At 38.1% G+C, this 22,546-nt stretch overlaps 1 protein-coding gene across 1 annotated transcript in view; it reads right to left on the reverse strand.

The window, feature by feature from the left end:
• The window catches only part of RUNX1T1 (RUNX1 translocation partner 1), a 94,532-nt gene extending 84,394 nt beyond the window's left edge, over positions 1-10,138 (reverse strand). Inside the window, exon 1 of the mRNA XM_026842395.1 lies at positions 10,051-10,138. Coding sequence (XP_026698196.1) covers positions 10,051-10,138 — 88 coding nt within the window. The remainder of the gene's footprint in view (positions 1-10,050) is intronic.
• Positions 10,139-22,546: the final 12,408 nt, after the last annotated feature.

Consider the following 22,546-nt stretch of genomic DNA (forward strand, 5'->3'; position numbering starts at 1 on the left):
CTCTATTTAAGAAAGGCTAAATTACTTGCTCTGTTCCACATGCCTTGCTGCTTTCTCATAAAAAGAAGAAAAAAAGAAAAGAAATAGGTACTTTCAGGTTGCTGTTCTTCAGCCAGCCATTCAAAATATTAACCATCTGGGGAGGGGAGGAACAGACAGAAAGATGAGGCAAGGGATTCCCAAACTAATGCTTACTTTAAGGTCATCACTCAAAATGAAAAAGATCCTGAAAAGTACTTCCGATTCATCCAACCCAGTGCCAGACATACACTTATTTAGCAAGAAAATTATTCCAATTTAAGCATTATTGAAGAGTCTCTTCCAAGAGTACATAAATCATAGAACTGGACATTAGAAAAATAGCCAAGGTTTTCTCTCTCTTTTTCACCAAATTTAAGAAATGGGGAAAAGCAGGTGTTACCACCTATACTCAGTGAAAACCCTACACAGGCTGCTCTATGACTGACCTAGTTTCTATGCTCTTTAGAGGCTATTTAAACAAAAATGATTTTTTAAAAAGGTAACACATTCCTACTTCTTTCTGAAAAAAATGACAGAATAGAATATTGGCTGAAAAGAGAAGGGGAAAAAAAAAAGTTTTTTTCAAGCTATCAGTTGCTTTTTGACTTGAAGCTCAGAGTCCTCGTTTAACATGGGTAGGGAAACTCCTCCTGCTGTAGTATATTAACCCCAGTTTTGACCTCTAATCGATGTCTTTTCAATGCATAGGATTTTCATAATAAAGATAATGTGAGAGCATATTTGTGTGAAAGTGTATCTATCACTAGCCATAAATTCAAGACTTGCATTTTTCTTTGTAACATGTCAATATTTGTGACACTAACTAAACATATTTTATTCATTTGACAGGCACTGTTACATTATATTGAAAACTTTTGTTTCAATGTCACCACCTCCCCGTTTTGACTGATGGCGAGTTAGTTTTGTTAAAACGCAAGGGGTGATAGCGTATGCTCCAGTGAACTTTCCCTCCTCTCAGCACCAGAGACAAAAACCTACAGCTCTGCTCTGTGCTGGCAGCCATCTGGCCAGCTTTCTCTCAATGCCTGCCCCACACCACACTGCAGGCAAAATTTCAGGGCTCTAGAGCTCTGTGGAGCTATTCATGACATACCAATTTCACATTTTCTGCTTGTACGCTTGCAACAATAAATGCTAATGAGGACTATGAATGACATTTTTAAAGACAATAAAAAGGTCTCCAAATCCCTTGCATATGGAGACACTATTTTCTAAACTTCACCTTCTGTTAGGGAGCCATTACACTCTAAAGGAAAAAAATAACCTAAGGAGAACAATGAGATGATCAAAGCATAACCGAGTCCTTACGAATTCCAAAGAAAACAATGTTTGCAAAGCTAGCTTAATGACAGACAGATTTTATGCCTATGTACAGCGGTAACACTTCAGCGCAGGAACTCTCCTCTCCAGTAGCGCTTCTCATCAGGGGGGCTCACAAATTGCAGGGAGGAAGCCATAGCAAAGCCTCACTTTCACTGGTCACGTATAACCCCACAAGCTATAGATTTGGACCTTTTAATTGCGAATCTCTAGATGAGTCCAAGTGTAAACTGTTATCATCAATTGCTTTGGAATGCCATGCTTTCACAGAGACTACTGTACTGACCAAATGTGGCCAAGAAAAATACCAAATTTTAATGTTTTCTTTCCCCAAATCTACCTTTTCAAGACTATTGCTAGTCAGAAAAAAAAAAAAAAAAAGTTGCCTTCACTCTTGATACTCTGTTTTATTCTTAATTAAATACAGCTTTCCCTTATTAAAAAGGATTAAAAACACTTTCAGGAAAATCCACCAGGTGGAGCAAATACACAGCAATACAAAACATTTATTTGTGCTTGTACTGCCATTTGCAACATGGAAAAAATGTTTTATATAGAAATACTCCTACCTCTTGACCTCCCTTCTTCACCCTTTTGTCATATATTGATCAATTTGTACTTATTTACGACATTTATAATGGTACAAAAGCTTTGTTCGAAGGCGCCTTCAGACAAACCTACTATTTGTGATGAGTTTCAATATGAATTTGCAAACCACAAGACATCAGATACATAAGGGAAATTAAAGAATAGTACACACACACACACACATATATATATATATATACACATATAATCAATATGCAACAATGTAAGGATAATGTGCTTGTAAAACAAATTGACAAGCATTCAGAAAATAAAGCTTATTCTGACATCAGGCAGCAAAATCTTTACACCAGCCTCCACTATCATGGGCTGGAAACCTGGCCATTCTGCGTGTCGTCTTATGTGTTTATACACATAGTAGTGCCAGTAACATCACAGCAGTGCCATTGTAGAGTATATTGGTGTTTACAATTAATACCTTTATTACAGTATGACATCAATCAACTACTGAGCAATTTCAAGAGTGCAGTGAATGAGGACTGTAAATAAGTATTTGAGCGTATCTAGGACAGCTAAGCATTCTTTCCTCATTTACATTATTTGCTTTCCAGAGCCAGGTGAGAAAGCTACCTCAACAAGTATTTTATCTTTCCCTGATGAATGAAAAGGTCTAATGGCATAGAGGCAGGGGGGCACCTTTCTAGGTGAAGAGAACTAACTCCTAACAGAAAAGTGGTTATGGATGAGTCTTCTCACAGTTGTAATAGGGCAACCTAATGGCAGACCCTGTAATTGCAAAGATGGCAAAGCAATATTACCAAGTGAACTGCTCTAATGCAGCTCAGCATCTGGAAACACCGCAGAATCAGTACACAGACTCATTCAACCCTTGATGATAGAAAAGCATTAAGTGTTTGTGAGTGACAAAGGGAAGGTACTGATTTTAGTCAATGAAATATTTTTCTTTTCATTGTTTCCTTAGTTACACCTTCCATCACGTTTTTCTTTCACTTTTCCATTCAGTGCCCTCTGTCTTCTCTCTGCCATCATGTCTACTCTTACATTTTTGATTCTGAGGCCGCCCTGCTACATACATCCCCTCTCCAGCCCACTACATGACTTGTCTCTGCTCCTGCTGCCTTGGACATTCACCCTCTCCAATCTCTGCTAGCCCAGAAACATAGAAGTTCCAGAATTTGAAGCTGTACTACCACAGAATATTACCCACAGTCAACACATAAATTAAAGATCAACAACCAGCAACTCTAACACTGAGATACAAACACTGTGCCAGTTAGTTTTCCACTACAAACCTGACCCAGAATGGGATCCACTTAATATGCAACCAGAGGAGCACACGACACCTCCTGAAGTCAGTGTGTTGATATAAGCTTTGTGCTTTTAATCTGACCCAGACAAATCACATCATAGCTAAGGAAAATTAACATACAAAATCTTTGTTTCTTTAAGAACGGGGAGGAGCCTTGAGGAACACAGGCCTTTAAATATCATTTCATTTCATCTAATTGTGTTGTATGCCACATGGTGCTTCGTTGTAGCCATTCAGAAGAGAAGCAGGAGAAAAATGCAGAGGTGATTATGAAGTGGAATTTCATACCAAGAGCAAATTACACCACTTCATACTAGGAGAACATCTGCAAAGAGCAGCAGCACTAAGCGTTTGGGCACAATGCAAGGTGCCAATTTTAATAAAGCCCGAACCAGCTTGGGAACAGTTATCCACGAGAACTTTCCTTAAGCAAGATTGTCACAGCAGAGACTTGTGGAGATGCCCAAGATAAATATTTTTTCAAACAGAACATCATTATCTCTGAGGAATTTTTGAAGTGGCAGCCACAGACTAAAAGCTATCATTTTCTGCCATTTTCAAAGAGGAGCTAGACACCCGATGGTGGGAGGAAGGACAGTGTGGTTATTGTCGTCACCATGTGTCCATGGAGAACTTTCTTTTACTATGCTGCTGGTTGATGCAGGCAATGGTTGGCTAGAGGTCATGGACAGTTCATTAGATTATGAACTCTGCAAAAAACCAAAAGGCATGTAAAAACACTGGAAGGAGGGACATGAATTACTTGACTTCTGAAGGACTAATAGAGTTTTGATACAGACACATGATTTCCTTTATATATACAAACCCTATAGGAACATGACACTGAACACGATGCCTAACCCATCTTATTTTTATCCTGTAGATACACCAATACTTAATTTAAATGATGGCTTCTTTACAGAAGAGACAGAATAAAGAGATTTAAAACTACATGTCTAAATAATTAACTTTTACTTGAAGACACCTTTAGCCAGAGTAGCCTAAGGAGTTTATAATGAAGAAGGGAGCCCAATTCTAAAGGATTATGTATATATTTAAGAGTTTATTACATCACCTTTATTGATCTGATACACTGTAACAACTCTTTTATTGCACCATCCCCTGCAAATCCTTCTTAGATGGAGGATTAGTGACACAACAGATCATAATGACTCTTTTGGTCCCACTGTACTATCCCTGACTCCCAGCTGTGTATTGCCCACTAAAGGCTACCTTCTCTTAATGAAGGGTCCCCAGAACCCTTACCTGGTAACGTTTGCATGCAAGAAGAAAAGTATACCCTTAAATCTTTATTATAAAATCTTAATGAAGTATTAGCAGAGAAGATACAAGTTACTGCTCAAGCTATTTAGATCTCACCTACAAAGTACTCAAAATCAATAGCAGGTGAAAATGTCCTCCAAGACTGTAGGCATAATTCTACAGACTGGGCTGAAAGCCTTCAGCATAAAAATAAATGAAACCTTAGTTAACTTTCAGCTCTCCTTCTCCACTCCTACAACCACACAAATACCTTAGACCAGCTTTTCTGCCCACAACAATGAAAGGCCATAGTCACATGATACACTCATGTTTGCTGCAAAGCTATATTAGTTATGGTCCCTCCCTCTACTACTTGTACCTTGTGATCTTCAGTTCTGCCAGTACAACTATTAATAGACAGCACGGTGCTATAAACTAGAGTATTAAAATTATCCAAATAAGAGTCATATTCTTCATTTATCATTCAAGCAAGAAGTCATACTTTAATTCTTCACAAGAAAAAAAAAAATCAAGACCTTTACCTCAATGAACATTTCGGTCCCTTTCAGCTATAACCTTGAGCTTTACAGACTGATGAACACTTTCCATCTACAGACCTGACAGGCGCGCAGAGCCCTGCCTTGTGCACCCACACCTTCAGCCTGTTGAACGACCTCAACAAACAGCAGCTAGGAGGAGCAAGGACTACAACTGACCCTATTCCAACATTTTAAAATTGAACACCAAGCTGGGCATTTAAGAAAAATCACACGAATAATGAGAATGGAAGCACTGATTGCTGCTACCACTGTTTTAACAGGCAATGCCAGAGCAAACACTGGCTTGATTTGAATCCACGGGATGAATAAAAATGTCACCAAGCATCCTGAAAATGAAAATATTAAAATTCCAATAATTATTATGTTAATGATTACTACAATTTAAAAAAACACAATATTTTCAAAAGTTTATCTGCTGCATAGCACAAATGCCACCTGAAAGAACTTGCTCTTCAGAAGATTCTACCCCTGAAAATAAAAGAGGTTGAGCAAGGGGAGAAAGAATAAAGTAAAAGGAAAAAGTCATAAATTCAGAGGAGAATGGGTTAACTTGTTTTGTTTCTGTCAGTAATATACCAAAGCCAGAATTACAAGGGAAAAACTAAAAAGAGCCAGTTTTTTTTTTATTATTATTCTTCAAACGAAAAAAAAATCAGGCCTATCTGTCACAGGGTTGTCCGGGCTGGAAGAACCGGCAGGAACCTCAAATTCCTGACCAAACCCTCTTCCACACAATGCCTCCTGAATGGAAGGAACCCAGGCCCGGCAGAGATAGCCCGCTGTCAGGAACCAGCCCTGACGTTTGCGGACAGACGGGGCTGGCCTCGCAGGATGTCAGAGCAGCAAACTGCTATTCGAGATACTGGGTTTTCACACACTCCCAGCCTGGATGTTTTGCTCTTCAGGTAATTAAACAAGGAAACGGGACTGATGTGTACGAGTCTGACCCCTGCGCCGCGGCTCCGCGGTTCTGCATATCAACTTCCGCACGAACCGCCTGGAGCATCAACAGAGTCTTCTACTCCTGCTCTCCGTCTCTCCTGCTCCCGACACCAAGCTCTAAAACAAATCCTCCTGGAAATATCTGCTGCTGTCTATTCCTTTTTTTTTTTTTCCTCTCTATTTAAGAAAGGCTAAATTACTTGCTCTGTTCCACATGCCTTGCTGCTTTCTCATAAAAAGAAGAAAAAAAGAAAAGAAATAGGTACTTTCAGGTTGCTGTTCTTCAGCCAGCCATTCAAAATATTAACCATCTGGGGAGGGGAGGAACAGACAGAAAGATGAGGCAAGGGATTCCCAAACTAATGCTTACTTTAAGGTCATCACTCAAAATGAAAAAGATCCTGAAAAGTACTTCCGATTCATCCAACCCAGTGCCAGACATACACTTATTTAGCAAGAAAATTATTCCAATTTAAGCATTATTGAAGAGTCTCTTCCAAGAGTACATAAATCATAGAACTGGACATTAGAAAAATAGCCAAGGTTTTCTCTCTCTTTTTCACCAAATTTAAGAAATGGGGAAAAGCAGGTGTTACCACCTATACTCAGTGAAAACCCTACACAGGCTGCTCTATGACTGACCTAGTTTCTATGCTCTTTAGAGGCTATTTAAACAAAAATGATTTTTTAAAAAGGTAACACATTCCTACTTCTTTCTGAAAAAAATGACAGAATAGAATATTGGCTGAAAAGAGAAGAGCCCAGAAGAAAGAGGAGTACAAAAGCATGCCTGCTTGTCTGTGTTCAACACAAAGAACATTAAATGAAAACAACTGGCACGCTGCCAAATTCCTATACAGGCAAAGAGATTCAAATAAATTGATTTCACGCATCACATTGACCTGGGATCAGTGAGCAGTGGTACAATACACTTGCTGCTCCATGTGGGGCAAAGCCCATTAACGTTATCAGAGCCACAGAACATTACCAAGAGAGGAAAAAAAAAAGCAAACAATAAAACCCAACAGAACCCAAACTCTGGAAACTCACGGGGCGGGGGGGGGAAAATTCACTTTGAAAATGGAACTTCAGTTTCAGCTGGAGTGCTTGGTTTCAGTTTACTAATAAATATATCATATCGTGAGAGCTTGTCCTCTGCTCACCTCGAAGGTTTCAAAGATTGTATTTTCAAATTAAAATAAATAATGTCACACACACACTCCCCTTACATTCTTCTTTTAACACAGTTGTTCTCAAACTAAGTTATGCTCTGTAAATTTCCTCCCTTCCCTATCCGCCAGAGTTTTATATAGATTATGGGTTATTTTCTTTGTACTTCAAAAGCTGGATTCCTGCCCAGGGAACTCTTACTAGCTCTGAAAGTAAACTGGAGAAATTGGCCACGGCTCTCAACTGGTCCAAATCCACCTGACCTACTGAGAAAACGCCTTATTTGCAAGGCAACTGCAAGCAGGGCCCAGGTTTCCTTTGCAGAGTCACCCAGGCATGCTCCCTCATCAGGAGGCATTCTCTCCAAACCAGTGTATTTTGAATTTCACTTTCTTACTACGTGTGAAGTAACCCATGCAGAGTCTCTTCTTGTCATCCTGGCTTTGTTTTTCATTAAGATCTCTCACACTCCAATCAAGAGCAACGCCAGCAAGCCACAGGTGTGCGCCACATGAACAGATGAAAATCTGATTGTGAGCTGTGTAATGATAATTCACTGTCTATAATACACTCATCCCCTTTTGCATCTGTTATATGTTATAAAGGGGGTTTATTATTTCCATTGTACTCTTTTAAGATATAGGTAAGCAAACAATTGTTTTGAAGATAAAAAATGAAACCAAGAAAAGAAGACTGCAATGGCAAAACGAAGATGCTTGATCATGCATCAAGGATGCTTGAAAGGGATCACATCAGCACAGGCAGTCTAATGCTACAAGAGGCTGTTGCTTCAAGGAGACTCAAACACATTTTATTTTGTCTTTTATTCCATTTTGGTTTCAAATAGCAAGTCAAATCTTGGGCACAGAAAAGTCCACGCTGAGTTAAACTCTAAGTGTGTTGGCTTCATCTCTAATCACTCATCCAAATTTCAATGTGGAGCTTCCTGGCCATTTAAGACTAAAATTTTTCAATGTGTGACAAACACAAACATCCAGAGGTATGACCTTGCCCAGTCACCTCATTTTAATTAAATGTCAAAATGGGAATGCCCAAAGATCTAACAGTTGCTAACCACCACTGATCACCCTCTTTTATAAAGAGCTACAAAGCAGCATTGGATTATCTTCATCACCAAGGTGAAAAGGATACCATATCGTTAACTCTGTGTTATAGAGAGGATGTATTTGTTTTGGTATAAGGCTACACTGATAGAATTGCACAGGAAAGGGTATCATTAAGTACACAGCAACTTCCCAATGGTAGAGATGTGCCTGCACCCAGGTCATATAGGCAGCCTGACCTGTCTGACGGTTAACAAGACAGATAACATGCTGTTTCCTCCTATTTATGAATATTTCAGTAGTACAACAAGATCATTTGGACTTTATAAAGATGAAGTGAATTTTAGTCATATTAATTCCCTATTTCTATAAAAATGAATAGCATTAGAAAACATGCCTTTCTCTAAGTTGTAGGAAATTTCCATTATCTTGCATGTGCTCTGACAGCAATAAACCACAGTAAGCTTCCCATTAGTATGCCAGTAGTGCATGCTTCAGGCATGAAATCTTTACTTCTACATTTATTTATTTTTAAAATCCTTTACGAAGAACCATATGGCAAAAGAAACCAACCAACAACCACCTGTACAGGGTACACTTACACTTTGAAAAATAGACTGTAGACAGAAAAAAGGAAAATTAGTCAGAAGCTATACACTGCTAAATTAGCAAAATAAAAATGCAAGAAGAAACCCTGCTAAAATTATTCATTCTTTTCCAATGCAGCCTGTGTACAGGAAGGTACCAGAGAAGCATTTACTGTTTCAAACTGAGCTAGGAACTCGAATTAGAATGCAAATTCATTTTTAATAGGATTTAATTTTTTAAAAGTATGTTCACACTGGTGCACAAAACCTCAGCCCCATCCCCTTGCCACAAGGGGATGCACAGAGCCTCCTGCTGGTTCTCTCAGTTGTGCTCCATCTCCTTTCCACACCCCCCACATAGACCAGTGTGGGCAGCAGCCTCTAGGCTGGGGAGACAAGTGATATGATCAAGGCTTAGCTGCCTTTAAAATTAACCAGAGCATAGCCTAGAGTACTCAGACACTGTTAATTTTATTTTGGTATCATACTTTATCAAAGTTATGTCACAGGCAAAATGGTCCAACACTGAGAAGGAAAGTATGAAAGCACTTTAAAACAGTTTAGTAGTTTCTTGCCATCTAGACACACCAATTTAGGAGAAAAAATGTAGTTACAGTAAAGACAGGAATGACAGTCATAGGTTATCTAATAGTTTAGTTCTGCCATACCAGATTTATTTTTCCAGTATGGTAAAAATCTTTGCACACAAGAAGCAGAAATACTTATTCTCAGTATCATCTCAGTCAAATGTATCACAGATTTCCAATGCAATGAGTTTACCAAAGGGTTCCTCTAAATTACAAACACAAGCATTTTGCCAATGTGATTACAACTGTCCCTTAACTTGTTTGAAAATACTGTTTCAATTCACAGTTCAGGAAACTGAACTTCATTACTTCCACAGCCCAGCCAAGTAATATTTACATGCCAAATAAAGAGTATCTATGTCATCAAAACCACAAAAAACAGTCAGAAGTTTCACATATATGTATTTTTAAACTAAGAAATATCTTAGAAAAGTCATCACTGAGGGATTTTGTTACTGCTGTACTCTTTCTCAAGTGATATTAAAATGAAGACACCACCTTCATGGATTTAGGCAGGCTCTTTGGAGGCTAGAGAAAGATTTCCTTTTTAATTACAGTTTACAATGCAAGGTACAGTCATTAAAAATAACTTCTAAAAGGTATGCACATTACAAAATCAAGCATTTTTCTGTTCCTTACCTTGACAAAATTCAAAGTTCCCTTTTTTCCGGCAGTCACCTATCACTAAACTCAGTGCTCTCCAAGTGTTTCTTTTGACAGATATCATTCTCCACCAATCGCTCTGCTAATTTCCTCTTTCCTTTTCTGGCTGGGACAGATATTATGTTCACCAGCCCAGAGATCAATCTTTTCTATTGACAACAACAAATGAAAAAAAAAAAAAAAAAAAAGCAATATCACAGCCAGTTTGAAGCACCACACCCCTTCATTTGCATGATAATAGCAGTCTTTTAAATAAAAAGGGAAGACAAACACTATCATTCTAAATCAATTACCCACATTTTCTTAGTCAATATAAGGCAGTACTTTAAAACTGTATTAATTCTTCGACAAAGGCTGTTTCATAAGTTGATCATTTAAAACAGTTGACATATAGAGGGAAACAAAGTAAGGGCAGCCTGTATTCTACGATGAAAACATCTATTACCTAATTCCGTAAAAATACATTCATAGAATATAAAATATTACATACTTTACCTGGTTCAACAGAAGCTCTAGAGAATCATTTATTAAATAAACATGGTTACTAAAAATAGAGTCCTTGCAATTACACATCGCTATACTAATTTGGATATGTAAGTGACAACAGCAAACACATTTAAACAAAGAGAGATCACAAAGCTATTGATATATATTTACAAATCATCCTCCCACTTTTGAAAAGGCAATTTCCCTCCCACTCCAACACCTACAAAAACTGTTTATTTGGGTTACAGAAATACTCTGTCATTTGTATGAGTCTGTATTGCAGCGTTGTCAGTTTTTCCAAGACATTAATATGCTTTTCAGGGGTTTGTAATCACGTCAAGACAGAAAGGTTTTCTGAGCCAGGCACACACAGTTACATACATGCTTCAATCTGCATCCACTATTCAGGTATTTCGGGACGTAAAGTTAAGCATGCATAAGGATCTGGTCGCAGCTGCATGCATTTAACCAAGAACCCAGCCCCAACCCTCTCCTGGACTAGATCTTACTGCAAAAAAATGTATCGCCCAAGGGCATTTGCAAAAGATCACATTTTGTGTTTGCGCTAGAAATTGCAATCTTTCCCACAAACAAGCACCCTCCTCGAATCAAAACAAACCTTCACAAGTTAAAGTTAAGGTTACAGAACAAAGGATCTCACCACTTAAAAGTCCTTTCTTTCCCGTGTTCGTGGTCAGACATTTCCCGCAGCCCTGACACAAGACAAAATTCTATTGATTTCAGTGAAAATGAGAGGCACGTAAGAACTGCGGGACTCTACCCAGGATTTGGCAACTGTGAAGCTTCCAATATGACAGAACTGCCTTTGGCATTGGGAAAATAATCTCAAAAATGTGGTTAGGACTCCCCAACTTGGGTGCAATAACTACTTCTCTAAAATTATTTTAATTTTCTATGAGGTCCTCTAGTTGTCACCACGTTCTTATTACAGGCAATAAATTCACCTTTCAGTTGCACCTTATCATGAATTGTGTATTTTTCAATTGTCCAGACTTGCATAACACTTAACATTTCCATAAATGCATACAACACTCTCTAAATTGTTGTTATTGTTTGATCTGATTTTCATGGCCATAAACTCATGCCCCTACCAAAACTGAAAAATCCTTCACAGACCAAGTGGCCCTATTAATTTCACTGAGATCATTTAAACATTAAGTTTTCTACCAAGTGACGATAGCACAATCTGGTTGAAATATGGGCTTACAGTGGAACATTAAATTAACATCATATTTTGGATTCAGAATTACACACAGCAGCCATCTGTAAAGATGTATCCATGTTTTGCTAACCTTTACTAATTTGGCCACTAGAAATAATTATGATCAAATATGTTATATTATGTAACATATAACAATTCAATATTCATGTCTGCTAAATAGCATACTCCTTTTCCATGGCTGATAAAAAAAATTTTTAAACCTCTTACTGTAAAAAAAAAAGTTCTTACTCAAAAAAAAGTACCCATCTGTAGTCCACTTTACAATGAAGACATCACTTTAACTTCTCTTCCTTTGTTTCAGCCCCATGTTCATTTTCTCTGTATGCCACATTTTCTAAAGTGATGGATGCATTCTGCTATACTCATTCTAAGCTAATCTCCTTTTTAAATTTTATTTTTGCCTCCTGAGTTGTAAACTACCGCTGTTGTTCGAATGTACATGCAAAATTGTCTAAAGTCTGAACTTCACTGAAAGTAAAATGCCTCAAACAATTTGTAGTCTTACAAGAGTGTTACAAAAAAGGATCAACATGTTGTATTACCATGGAAATTTTGAAAAACATACTTTCCCAAACAAATATTACTTTTTCTCAATGGTATGAAGTAATGAAAACCACATGTGTAAATCTGCAATCCGTGCAGTAGTTCAAGCTGCAGCTAATAGAAAATACAGAGAGTGAACTCTGCCATATAAAGGATTCTTGTTACAGAAATATAATGTGAAAACCAGATGCAGACAGAAAACCTTAATCACAGATGGGAATGTAATCACTGGCATACAGAATACTTTTTTGATCAATCTCAACCATATGAGAAATGTATTTATTTTCTAAGGAATGCAATAACTCGAGAGAGAGTCTTCTATTTGAATTCAGTTAACCTCATATTCACAGTGCTTTTATCTTGTATGTGGAGAGAAGGGGGATGCAACCTAAGCCAAGATTTTTAGAAGAGCCATTGGCCCTGACAAATCATTCTTGTATCAGCTTATCTTTCAAGGAATTAATAGGATGTAAAGAGTACAAATATCAGGATCAGCCTCAAAAGAAATCAACCATTATTGCACTTCCTAGTTACTGCCAGAAATCTCTTCATCACCTAAGCACTTCTCTGGTTAAATTTTTCCCTTAATATGTGGTTTTTCAGAAAGACAATGCTAAGAGCAGCACTGTTGCACTGAAGTTCTGCGAATCAGAACTGGAGTCCTACACCAGAGAATCTCCCTACTCCTTTACAAAAGCTGAAGAGTCATCGGTTCAAACCTTAAGTTTACTTTGGGCTTCCTTCCAACTGCTGGAAGTCCCAGTGAATGCCCTCCACCCACACAGCTCGTGGGTGTCAGCGGGAAACAAAGCACCGCAGCACACTGTAGCTATCCCGTTACATCCAGTGTCTAAAAGGCAGACTGCCTTCTACCAACTATCCAGACCAAGGTAGGACCAAGGTGACTCCTGCCAGTTTGTCACCAGTTGTGTCGCTGGTGACACTTCTGCTCAACTTTTAAGAGCTGGAAATACTACAGTAGTAGTAAACTCCTTATGTAAAATATGGAAATTGCCATTAAAATCTGAAAATCAAGGTCGGAATTCAGGTCACTGATATGCTTCCAGCAGGACCTACCTACGCTGTTACAAAGGCTCAGCATCTTCAAGTAACTACACTCTTACAGTTCATCATCCAATTCATGTAAGAATTACATTTACCTAGATAAATTTTACACCTGGTGACTGAACTGGACTGTTACATTAAACTGCAATATAAAAGAAAATCATGCTAGGAAATAAAACTTAAGAAAGAAAAAGCATTCAGTGATGACAGACCTCCAGGCTCTTGTGTACCAGCAGGGGTAGTTTACCTCCTGGCAATCCCTGATCCCTGCTGCACTCTCCTCCTGGACATACCCACTCTACCCAATAGTACCACAGCTCTTGACACAACACTGCCTGACTGCCACAGCTCACAACCGAGCTTATTAAGGTAACCCGAAGTTGGTATTAGTTTAACAGTACTGAATAACATAAACCACAATGATTTGGTAGCTGTTACACCAGAGGGGAGAGGGCGTGACAAAAGCCTTTGATGGGCACAGTATAGGCAGATTCTCCCCTCTCTCTTACTCTCTTAGAGCCTTGAAATCCCACTACCATCATCTCATTTTAGGTAACTGCAATAAGAGGGTGCAGGCTCTTCAGTACCCTACCACAGGACGCCCAGCAGTGGCTCATCACAGATGTTCGTTGGACAAACTGTGCTGAAGTTCCTGTAAATGTGCTTCCTTAACTGGATGTAGGTATGCTAAGTGAAATTTGAAGTCAACTACTTCCTTTTTCCCTCCTGTGTCAAGAACCAGCAAACGATTTGATGAAAATACTTTGATTCCACCACTGCAACAGAAGTTTTTTAAACCATCTTGTCTCTTCTGTCATTTAACTTTTAAATTTCTGAGACTGCAGCATCGATAGGTAGTGCAGAAGTCAACATTTAACACTAAAGTAATACAGGCTGGATATGCTTGTCTTATTTCTAAACAAGCATGCCTAGATTAATAATAAACTTTGGCCAGATATATATTTTAATTTGCATGTTTTTCATACAGCATCATCATCATGTGTGTAGAGTGCTAAAAATGGAGTGAAATCTTCCAGCTGTAAAACAGTTCCACGTGACAAAACAGAGAGGGATCCTAAAAACTCCTGCTTCATGTCATGTGTAAGTGTGTGTGCCTGAGGTTTTTTTTCCCCTCTCATCTAATTTCATCTGTGAGAGACTCTCCCTAGAGGACAAGAGAGAACCAATTATATCCAGAGGTTGGTTTCTCCAAAATGAAGGCATCTGTTCCATGCCAACGACTTCCACATGGAAGAAAAACAGAACTTTGAAGGCATCTGCGTTCATGGTTGACAGTCGCAGATCTTAGGGTCTACTGTAATTGCCCAGCTGCAAACATGAATTGGTTGCTGCTGCTGTCAGCTGATCTCCTTGCACTAAAAAGAAGGAAGCTTAAATAACAAAGATAAAAATCAGGTATTCTTCCACAATACTGACACCTTTCCCCTTCTGAAGGAGGTATTTTTCCTGGTACAACAGGTTTGATGGAAGTAAATTGCAAAGTGGGTTTTAAATGAACATTTTACAAAATATTCTGTTTAAAATCTTGTCTAAAATGCTGTTCTTTAAATAATGTACAGGTCCAAGCACAATGTGCTCATTATTTGTTAGTATTTCAGGCTGATATTGTGTAAGAGTGATTCAGAAACCAATATGACTCACCAGCCACAGTCCTGCAGCCCACCTTATTTAGGCAAGCAGTCTTCAGTAAAACCAAGAGTACACCTGAGCAGAGGCTCAGAGTTTTCACTCAAAATTCACATGGCAGATAAATAACTAGTATGGCATTTATCACTCAACTCGCATCACTTCCAATGTGAGTGGATACTTTCCAAAAGACACTTAAAGAAACATTACTGGTAGTTCAAAATCTGGCTTACAGTACTGGGTGCAACACCTGCAGTGAGATACTGAGTAACACTGTGCACCCTCACTTTTAAAAAATCAAGCAAACAGTTAACAAGAAGTTCATCCAAAGTAGCAAGACTCTAACTGATTTTCCAAAGCACAGAACTGAGTGCCATTTAGAGATCCAAGACTACTGATGGTGCAGCTGCAACAAAGACAATTAAAACCTGACTGGCTTAAACAGAAAATGCATTAACATTTCCTATCTTTCACTCATCAGATAAAAGTGGATCATAGTTTCCAGAAATATTTCATGCACCTCATGAGTTTTTGTAGTTTTCTTACTTATGATTTTTATCAGGAGCTTGAAAGAAGGAAGACACTGTATGTTAGGGGATTCATTCATTCATTTATTTATCCTACGCAGTTTCTCTTGCCTGGCACATATCTCAAATTATTATGAACGCATGGAGTAGTGAACCTGGGGGGACACAGTAAGCTTGACACTTCCTGACCACTTCTAAATTGCCTCCAGGAAGGACAAGAGTTGGGAGCGAGGACAATTAACACAGCCACCTGCTTCCTGTGACCTCCTGGGGAGCAGACATGGCCACCAATGACTCGCTCTGGCAATGTCACTGAGGTCCTGCCCATCCTTCTCTTCCCAGAGAAGCTACGGGAAAATAAAAACAATAGTGGCCAATAATAGCTCTGTAAGAGAAGGTGAAAATTAGTCCTGGACTTCATGAGAAAAATTAATTTAAAAAAAAAAAAAAAAAAAAAGAAAATTAACATCAAAACCTCCCCATGCAAAGAGGATTGAACCAAAAAAATCTCAGAATGCGGAAGGTAAATTATACATTGATTCACTCTTTAAAACTACTGTAGCTGTTATTTAGTGTAGCTATACACTTCTCTGGAAAACTTTGGAGCAGGATTAAACACAGTTTTAACACAGCTCTTGGGATACAGAAGTTGAGAATCCCAGCCCCATGGACTCAATGGGAGCCTCTGAAAGTATTATTTCAGAAGGAATAGACCTTTTCTCTCCTTTATATGGAAGTCTTGTCAGGTAAGTATCATTTGCAATTCAAAGAGAATGACTTATTTTACACTAAGACCTGAGCTAGCCCCCTTAACCTTAGATAAGATAGTGTCGTTAAGGCCATACCTAGATCTAAGTCTCAGAATCGATCCAACAAAGTATTGCTAAAATCACAGACGTGAGATGGGAGCACAGGAAACCTGAAGGTCCAGATCCTCAGACTGGTATTCAGACAAAAGAAACATCATTGTCACTAACAACTGGGCATGTGAATACCATGAAAGAGCTGAGCTCCAGAACTTTAATTCAATGTTTACAACCTCTGCTGACCCATGGAGTTGCACTAATTTATCATGGCGCACACGAAATGCACATAACATTTGGAAGCTAAGCTAAGCTATCAGTTCAGTACAATGGTTTCCTTGCTCATCTGTAGCATGCTTTAATACAGGTTGCAGCATGCTTTTCCAGCATTAAGTGGTTTGCCAACAAGCTTTAAAAATAATAAATAGTACAGTCATGAAACAGCTTTTGCTTAATGGTTCCTAGAACTCTGTGACTTCACTCACTAAAAACCTTTCTATAACATTACCTTTAAATACTTTTAGCAATGCCACCATTAAAATAAAATAAAAAATCTTCCTGGCACTACCATCCATTGATAGCACACCCGCAGGTGCCATTATCCCTAAATTTGTTGGCAGCTTTCTCTGGCACCACTACACTTTAATGGCTCTGGCAACAAACCCCACCTGGATGTCACTGAAAGCATTCCTTTGGAGCACTCTTCCCAAATATCCTTTGCAGCAGTATCATTCTGTCTCCTTTGTTGCATCCTAATCATCTCATTTTCTGGCAATAGCCTCATCCTCTCTCACTGTCAAAGCCTGAGCTGCTCCAGGGCAGTTCTCTTCCTGAACTTGCTTAATGCACTTGTGTTTCAATGTTGGGATGGATCTTCCAAGAGGATTTCAGGACAGTATCTTTCCTGCTCCGGTTTGGGTGTTCACTTGCCCCTCAGCTTTAAAATTCATTGTATTACAACCTAGTAACACGACATGGCCAAACCACTGGGAAACCAAAGCACTGGTACAAAACCCTATATAATTTGATGCTTCATAACGGGGATTGTTAAACCTTGGGACTCTACCAGAAGGCACACACAGATTTACTCAACGTGTCACCCAACCTGTCATGACAGCATGAAGAAACAGCATTCTGATGCTGCCATTGCAGAAATAAACCAAACAAAAAAGAGAAAATGTAGTCTGGAAAATAAATAATTATGGAAAGAAAGTGGAAAGTTTTGAAGCCTGGATTGGGGGTTTTGCCCAAGCTATTTAAAATGACACTTGGGCCACAACTGAAAGGGCCACCTGTGTGGTCATCATCAGAAATCAAAAAATGAAGACAAATAAAAGGAACCACAAAAGAAAATGGTGAGTGGTAATGACCAGTACTTACACAAATTGTATACTAACATCCAACAAGGCAACACATATAAGCCTCCTAGAGCTACTAGGAAAGTAATTACAGTCTTATACAATTCACAATGGTCATGCAACCATCTCCCCATATTTTTGTCCAAATTCCTGGCTTTTACTCGTTGCATCAACCTTGTTTTTTCATAAATAATATCTTATTTTATTTATGCCTTATTTATTGCCTGCCACTTTGTGTACATTAATTCCACTCCACTAGGTGGAGTCTTCTGTCCTTCCAGACTGCAATGTAATTTCCAGAAGAGCCTATTATCCTCCATGAACTTTGGATATTTACATTATTATAAGCACCACAGTCTAGCTGTCTTGATGGACAGAAAAGTGGACATGAATCAAATGCCTTCTTGAAATGACTGAAGAAATCATGAACTATCCCATGAAGATACCATATCTGCATGATGCAACATGGGCTCATTCAGGAATACTGCTGCTGTACAGTTCTGTACAACACAACTATGTTTTTACAATGACTAAATTCAGTAAATAATACTGAGTAAAAAAAGGTATCACTTAAATAAGTCGCCATTATCACACATGCCCCAGAACTACATATAAACAAAACCAAGCTGATGATCTTTTAAATGTGCGTATTCAGAAATATTTTTAATATTTAGGATGCCCTTCCTTTCCAGGCAGCCCAAAATGTGTTACAAAAAAATGAGAGGGAGCATGAAAGGATTTCTTTCCATATTCACATTTCCATTCACAACCACTGGAGTTAAATATGGCAACTATTCAATAGCAACAGCAACACTGTGTGCAGCATTTTTGCCAAAGAATAAGAAAAACAGAGCACTGCCATGAATGTGTTCAGAAAATTTAGATAAGAAAATGTGGATACCCTACATCCAGCTATAACCTTTCTTTTGGGGTTGGACTTCACCCCAAGCCCTGTGACAAGTACCAAAAAATCCCATGACCAAAGCAAAAAGTCCCTTGGTTTAACAACTCTTCAGGTAGACAGTTATCTGCACTAACACGCTGCGACAGAGCATTTGCTCGGTAATAATCGCAAGCAGAAAGCTCCATGTAGGCGCCGAGCACTAACATGAGGCTCCTCAAGGCTCTCGCATCCCCAGGTCAGCTGAGGTAGGGCCTCCTCAGCACAGCTTCTGCTGTTGGCAGATATCACAAGCTATTTAAGGCTACAGACATTTTGCCCTGATCGACCATGTTTTTTGTAATATTTACTTCTCGTACATATGTCTATAACTATGTATACGTCCCACAGAAGGTGAGGTTTAACAGGGTTAGCTTTGTTGGGGAAAAGAAGGTTTGGAGGAAAGGAAACAACTTCCATGTTTAGAAGATTTGAATCTAGTGACTGTCACGGGATGTAAACACTCTTCTGGGGAGGGAGGCTTTTTGTTATGTTTCAGGAGTGCACAGAGTTTTGGATAAAATCTGTATAAATAATCATCCCTCTGTCATTCAACATAAATTTATGCACATGTGTGCACACAGTTATGTTTGGGAATACAAACTATAAAGTAGACATGCCACAGACTTCTAGACAACCTACCACAAGCACGGATCTCACACAAAATCCATTCTACATTTAAATTTCAGTTTATTGAATTTGAATTATTTCTGATCTGTAGATCACTTTGAGGAAAATCCCCCAAGGTCAAAAGCTTATAAATCCAACTGCAAAACCAAACAGAAGCATCAGCAAGGCCCTTTTCCCATGCAGACACCTGCCAAAAAACACTCTGAATTCCTGACTACTAGATTATAATCCAACATCTAAAATCTATTCTTATATTAAAACCAGGTAATTCTCTGTGTTGAAATAAAAAATTAAAAGCTTTTATTTTTTCTGCATGTTTACTCATGTTATGTACATAGAACTCTATAGATGTAACAGTGAATTATCACTTCGTTTAGATCTTTATTTATAAAATTAAAAATCACCTTTTTCACTAGTTTGTTTTGGTTTGTTTTTTTTTTTAATTAAAAAGCAATGTTATTTTCTCTAGAGATGCCTCTGATACAAAATTTATGCCCTACCCTACCGATGCTGGGCTTTCCAGGTTCGTAAAACTCACTTGGATTATTCACAGCAGTGAATATTTTTGTATTATATGCATTCAAGCCTGATTTAATCATTTCATTTATCATGGAAAAAGTTACTCCAAAAGCCCCATTAACTAAAATGTCCCTGATGACCCTAAACTTAAGATTTGCAGGTATAGCAGGAAAGAATGTTGTGTCATACTCTGAACATCCTTTACTTTGTACAAGGTCCGCAGCAGTAGGTAAAGCTGTATTGTTGCAATGGGGAAATCAGTCACTCATCATTTTAAGATACAATCACAGTTTATTAAAAAAAATATTTTAAATGTACAAGTTAAATCCTTTTACCAATACAGTGACATTCAGCTACCCAGTACCATTTTTACAGTCCAAAGAGATATGGTCCTAATTGCATAATGCCATTTTATCTGCTGAAGATAAAAGTGCCGATAAACAAAAATGCACATTAGGCAGGAGATTTTTCAGAATAGTTTTTTTTGTTTTTTTTTTTTAAATAACCCACTTGCATTAACAAAAGATTGCAATGGCTTCCAAATTATAGGGTGTTATTTTTAGTGGAAGTAGTTCAATATTCATATTGGAGCAGATGTAGCAGTTTAACAAAACAGCTCTTCAAATCCTGCACAAATTGAAAACAGGAAAACTGATTGCATTTTCTCTTATCACTTTCCTTTTCTGAATTGACACTTTTGGCCTTCTGAAAATTTACACATGGCTTTCATCTCAACAGCACCTGCTGATCAAACAGAAACCTAACATTTTCATGAAAATGGTATAAAGGACTAGTTTTCTTTTTACCATCTTAAAGGGCATCAGCAGTCCACTTGATGGCAACAATTGCTGAGTAGATGGCACACTCTGAATACATTTTATATTTTCATTACACTTACTTTTAAAAATGAGTTAAACCACTAGTGGCTCTTTCATATTAGCTCTTTGTCTGCTTTAAATTAATTTCAATCTATGTCTAACCCTGATGGGTTTCATTCTACAGTCAGCTAGATTTTAAAGATCTGAAAGCCTTTGGAATAGTAAGACATGTTGCATGTTCTGCAGCCACTGGGTCTTCCTTATATATGCATTCATATGCAATCTGATAAATTAATATATACAATTATAAATACACATGTGCATATTGCACAGACATTTCTTTTTACACTGCTTATACTAAGGAAAAAATGTGTATATGCATCTCTCCACTATAGTCTCACTGCACTGAATTCCCTGAGCACTGTCGATAAAGCATGTTGAGGGGGAGAAACTCAAAGTGCATTTATTTATTTTAAAGTTATTCTTTGTTTCTTTTGCAATCTTCAGACTGGGAGAAGGTCTAGCAGGTGCTCTGGAACTTGAGCAGCAAGACCAGGTTGAGATGCTGCCATTGGCGAACATGGCAAGCACGCAAACAAGCACAATCAGAAGTCCTTGGGCTCCTGCAAAAGTTCAATGTATCAAGTCATGTATAGAAAATATGAAACCTAAGTACCTTGTCATCCTGTCTGCTTCCGAGCCTGTAAACTCTGAAGCACAGCAGCAGGTAACAAGGACCATCTTCCACTGTACATAATTCTAGCTGTAATTAAAGATACTCCTGAAACTTGCTATCAGAAGCTACCTGTGTCAGCTTCTTAACTGATAGAGCCTTAACCCCTCTGAAGTACTCTGCTGCCATCCATTACCATTCTGCTTCAGTGATAAGGTAACCTGAAGGCAGAGATGACATACAGTAATATATGTGCCACTCCAGACAGTTGGTTCGTGAATTTCAGTGTTTCATCATGCTCACTGAGGCAATCACAAACCCGAAATGTCAATATGTTCAGTCAATGGAAGTAAAATAATGGGGCTCTATTGTCTTACCCTATCGATCCGCCGCTGTCAACAAGAATACATGCCCCCCTGGCTTTAAACAAATTTTAATTAGGCTTTTAGTTACCAGATCGTATCTATATATCTATCCGCGCAAACACTTGACAAAGTGAAATGGCAATATAAATATTTCAAACTTTTAAATATATTTTAAAGGTAATTGTTTAATGTTGCTTTAAGATATGATAGCTGATAAAGCCGTTTGCTAAAGCAGCATGTGCACACACTTAGCGTTCAAGTTATCTTAATCTGGAGAGAACTGAAAAATCACCACCGAAAGTTCAAAACAACAACAAAACCCAAACAAACAAACAAAAAAAAACCACAAAAAAAACCCAAACACCCCACACACGCACGCACACACCACACACACACACAAAACAAAAAAAAAAAAAAAAAAAAAAAAAAACCAAAAACCAACCAACTTTAAAAAGGGAAGTATAACCATGATTTTTCAAGGTGTACTACCCAAATACCTTTCTATCTATAATAAAATTATTCTTAGTCTAACAGATGACAATCAGATTCTTTAGGTATTTCCCTTTTGTTTGTCTATAAATTCTTTCTAACTCACAGTGTGTTACTGTCTCTTTACATAATCTTAGCTATCTAAATTTTCCCTAACCTACATGTAATCTTGCCTAGAAAATAATTTCACATTAACTCATGCTAATGTATGCGTATGCAGAACTTGAAGTTAGAGGGATTTGAAGTGTTATACAAATTATAGGGGACTTGGATCCTAAATCATGAACTGTTCACATTCTGTATTTAATGTATTTGCATGCTGTGTCTATGTAAATTATGTAGGTTTAGAGCAGCACAGTATAACAT

This window comes from Athene cunicularia, assembly GCF_003259725.1.
Source record: "Athene cunicularia isolate RWA chromosome 2 unlocalized genomic scaffold, athCun1 chr2_part1, whole genome shotgun sequence".
NCBI classification, from domain to species: domain Eukaryota; kingdom Metazoa; phylum Chordata; class Aves; order Strigiformes; family Strigidae; genus Athene; species Athene cunicularia.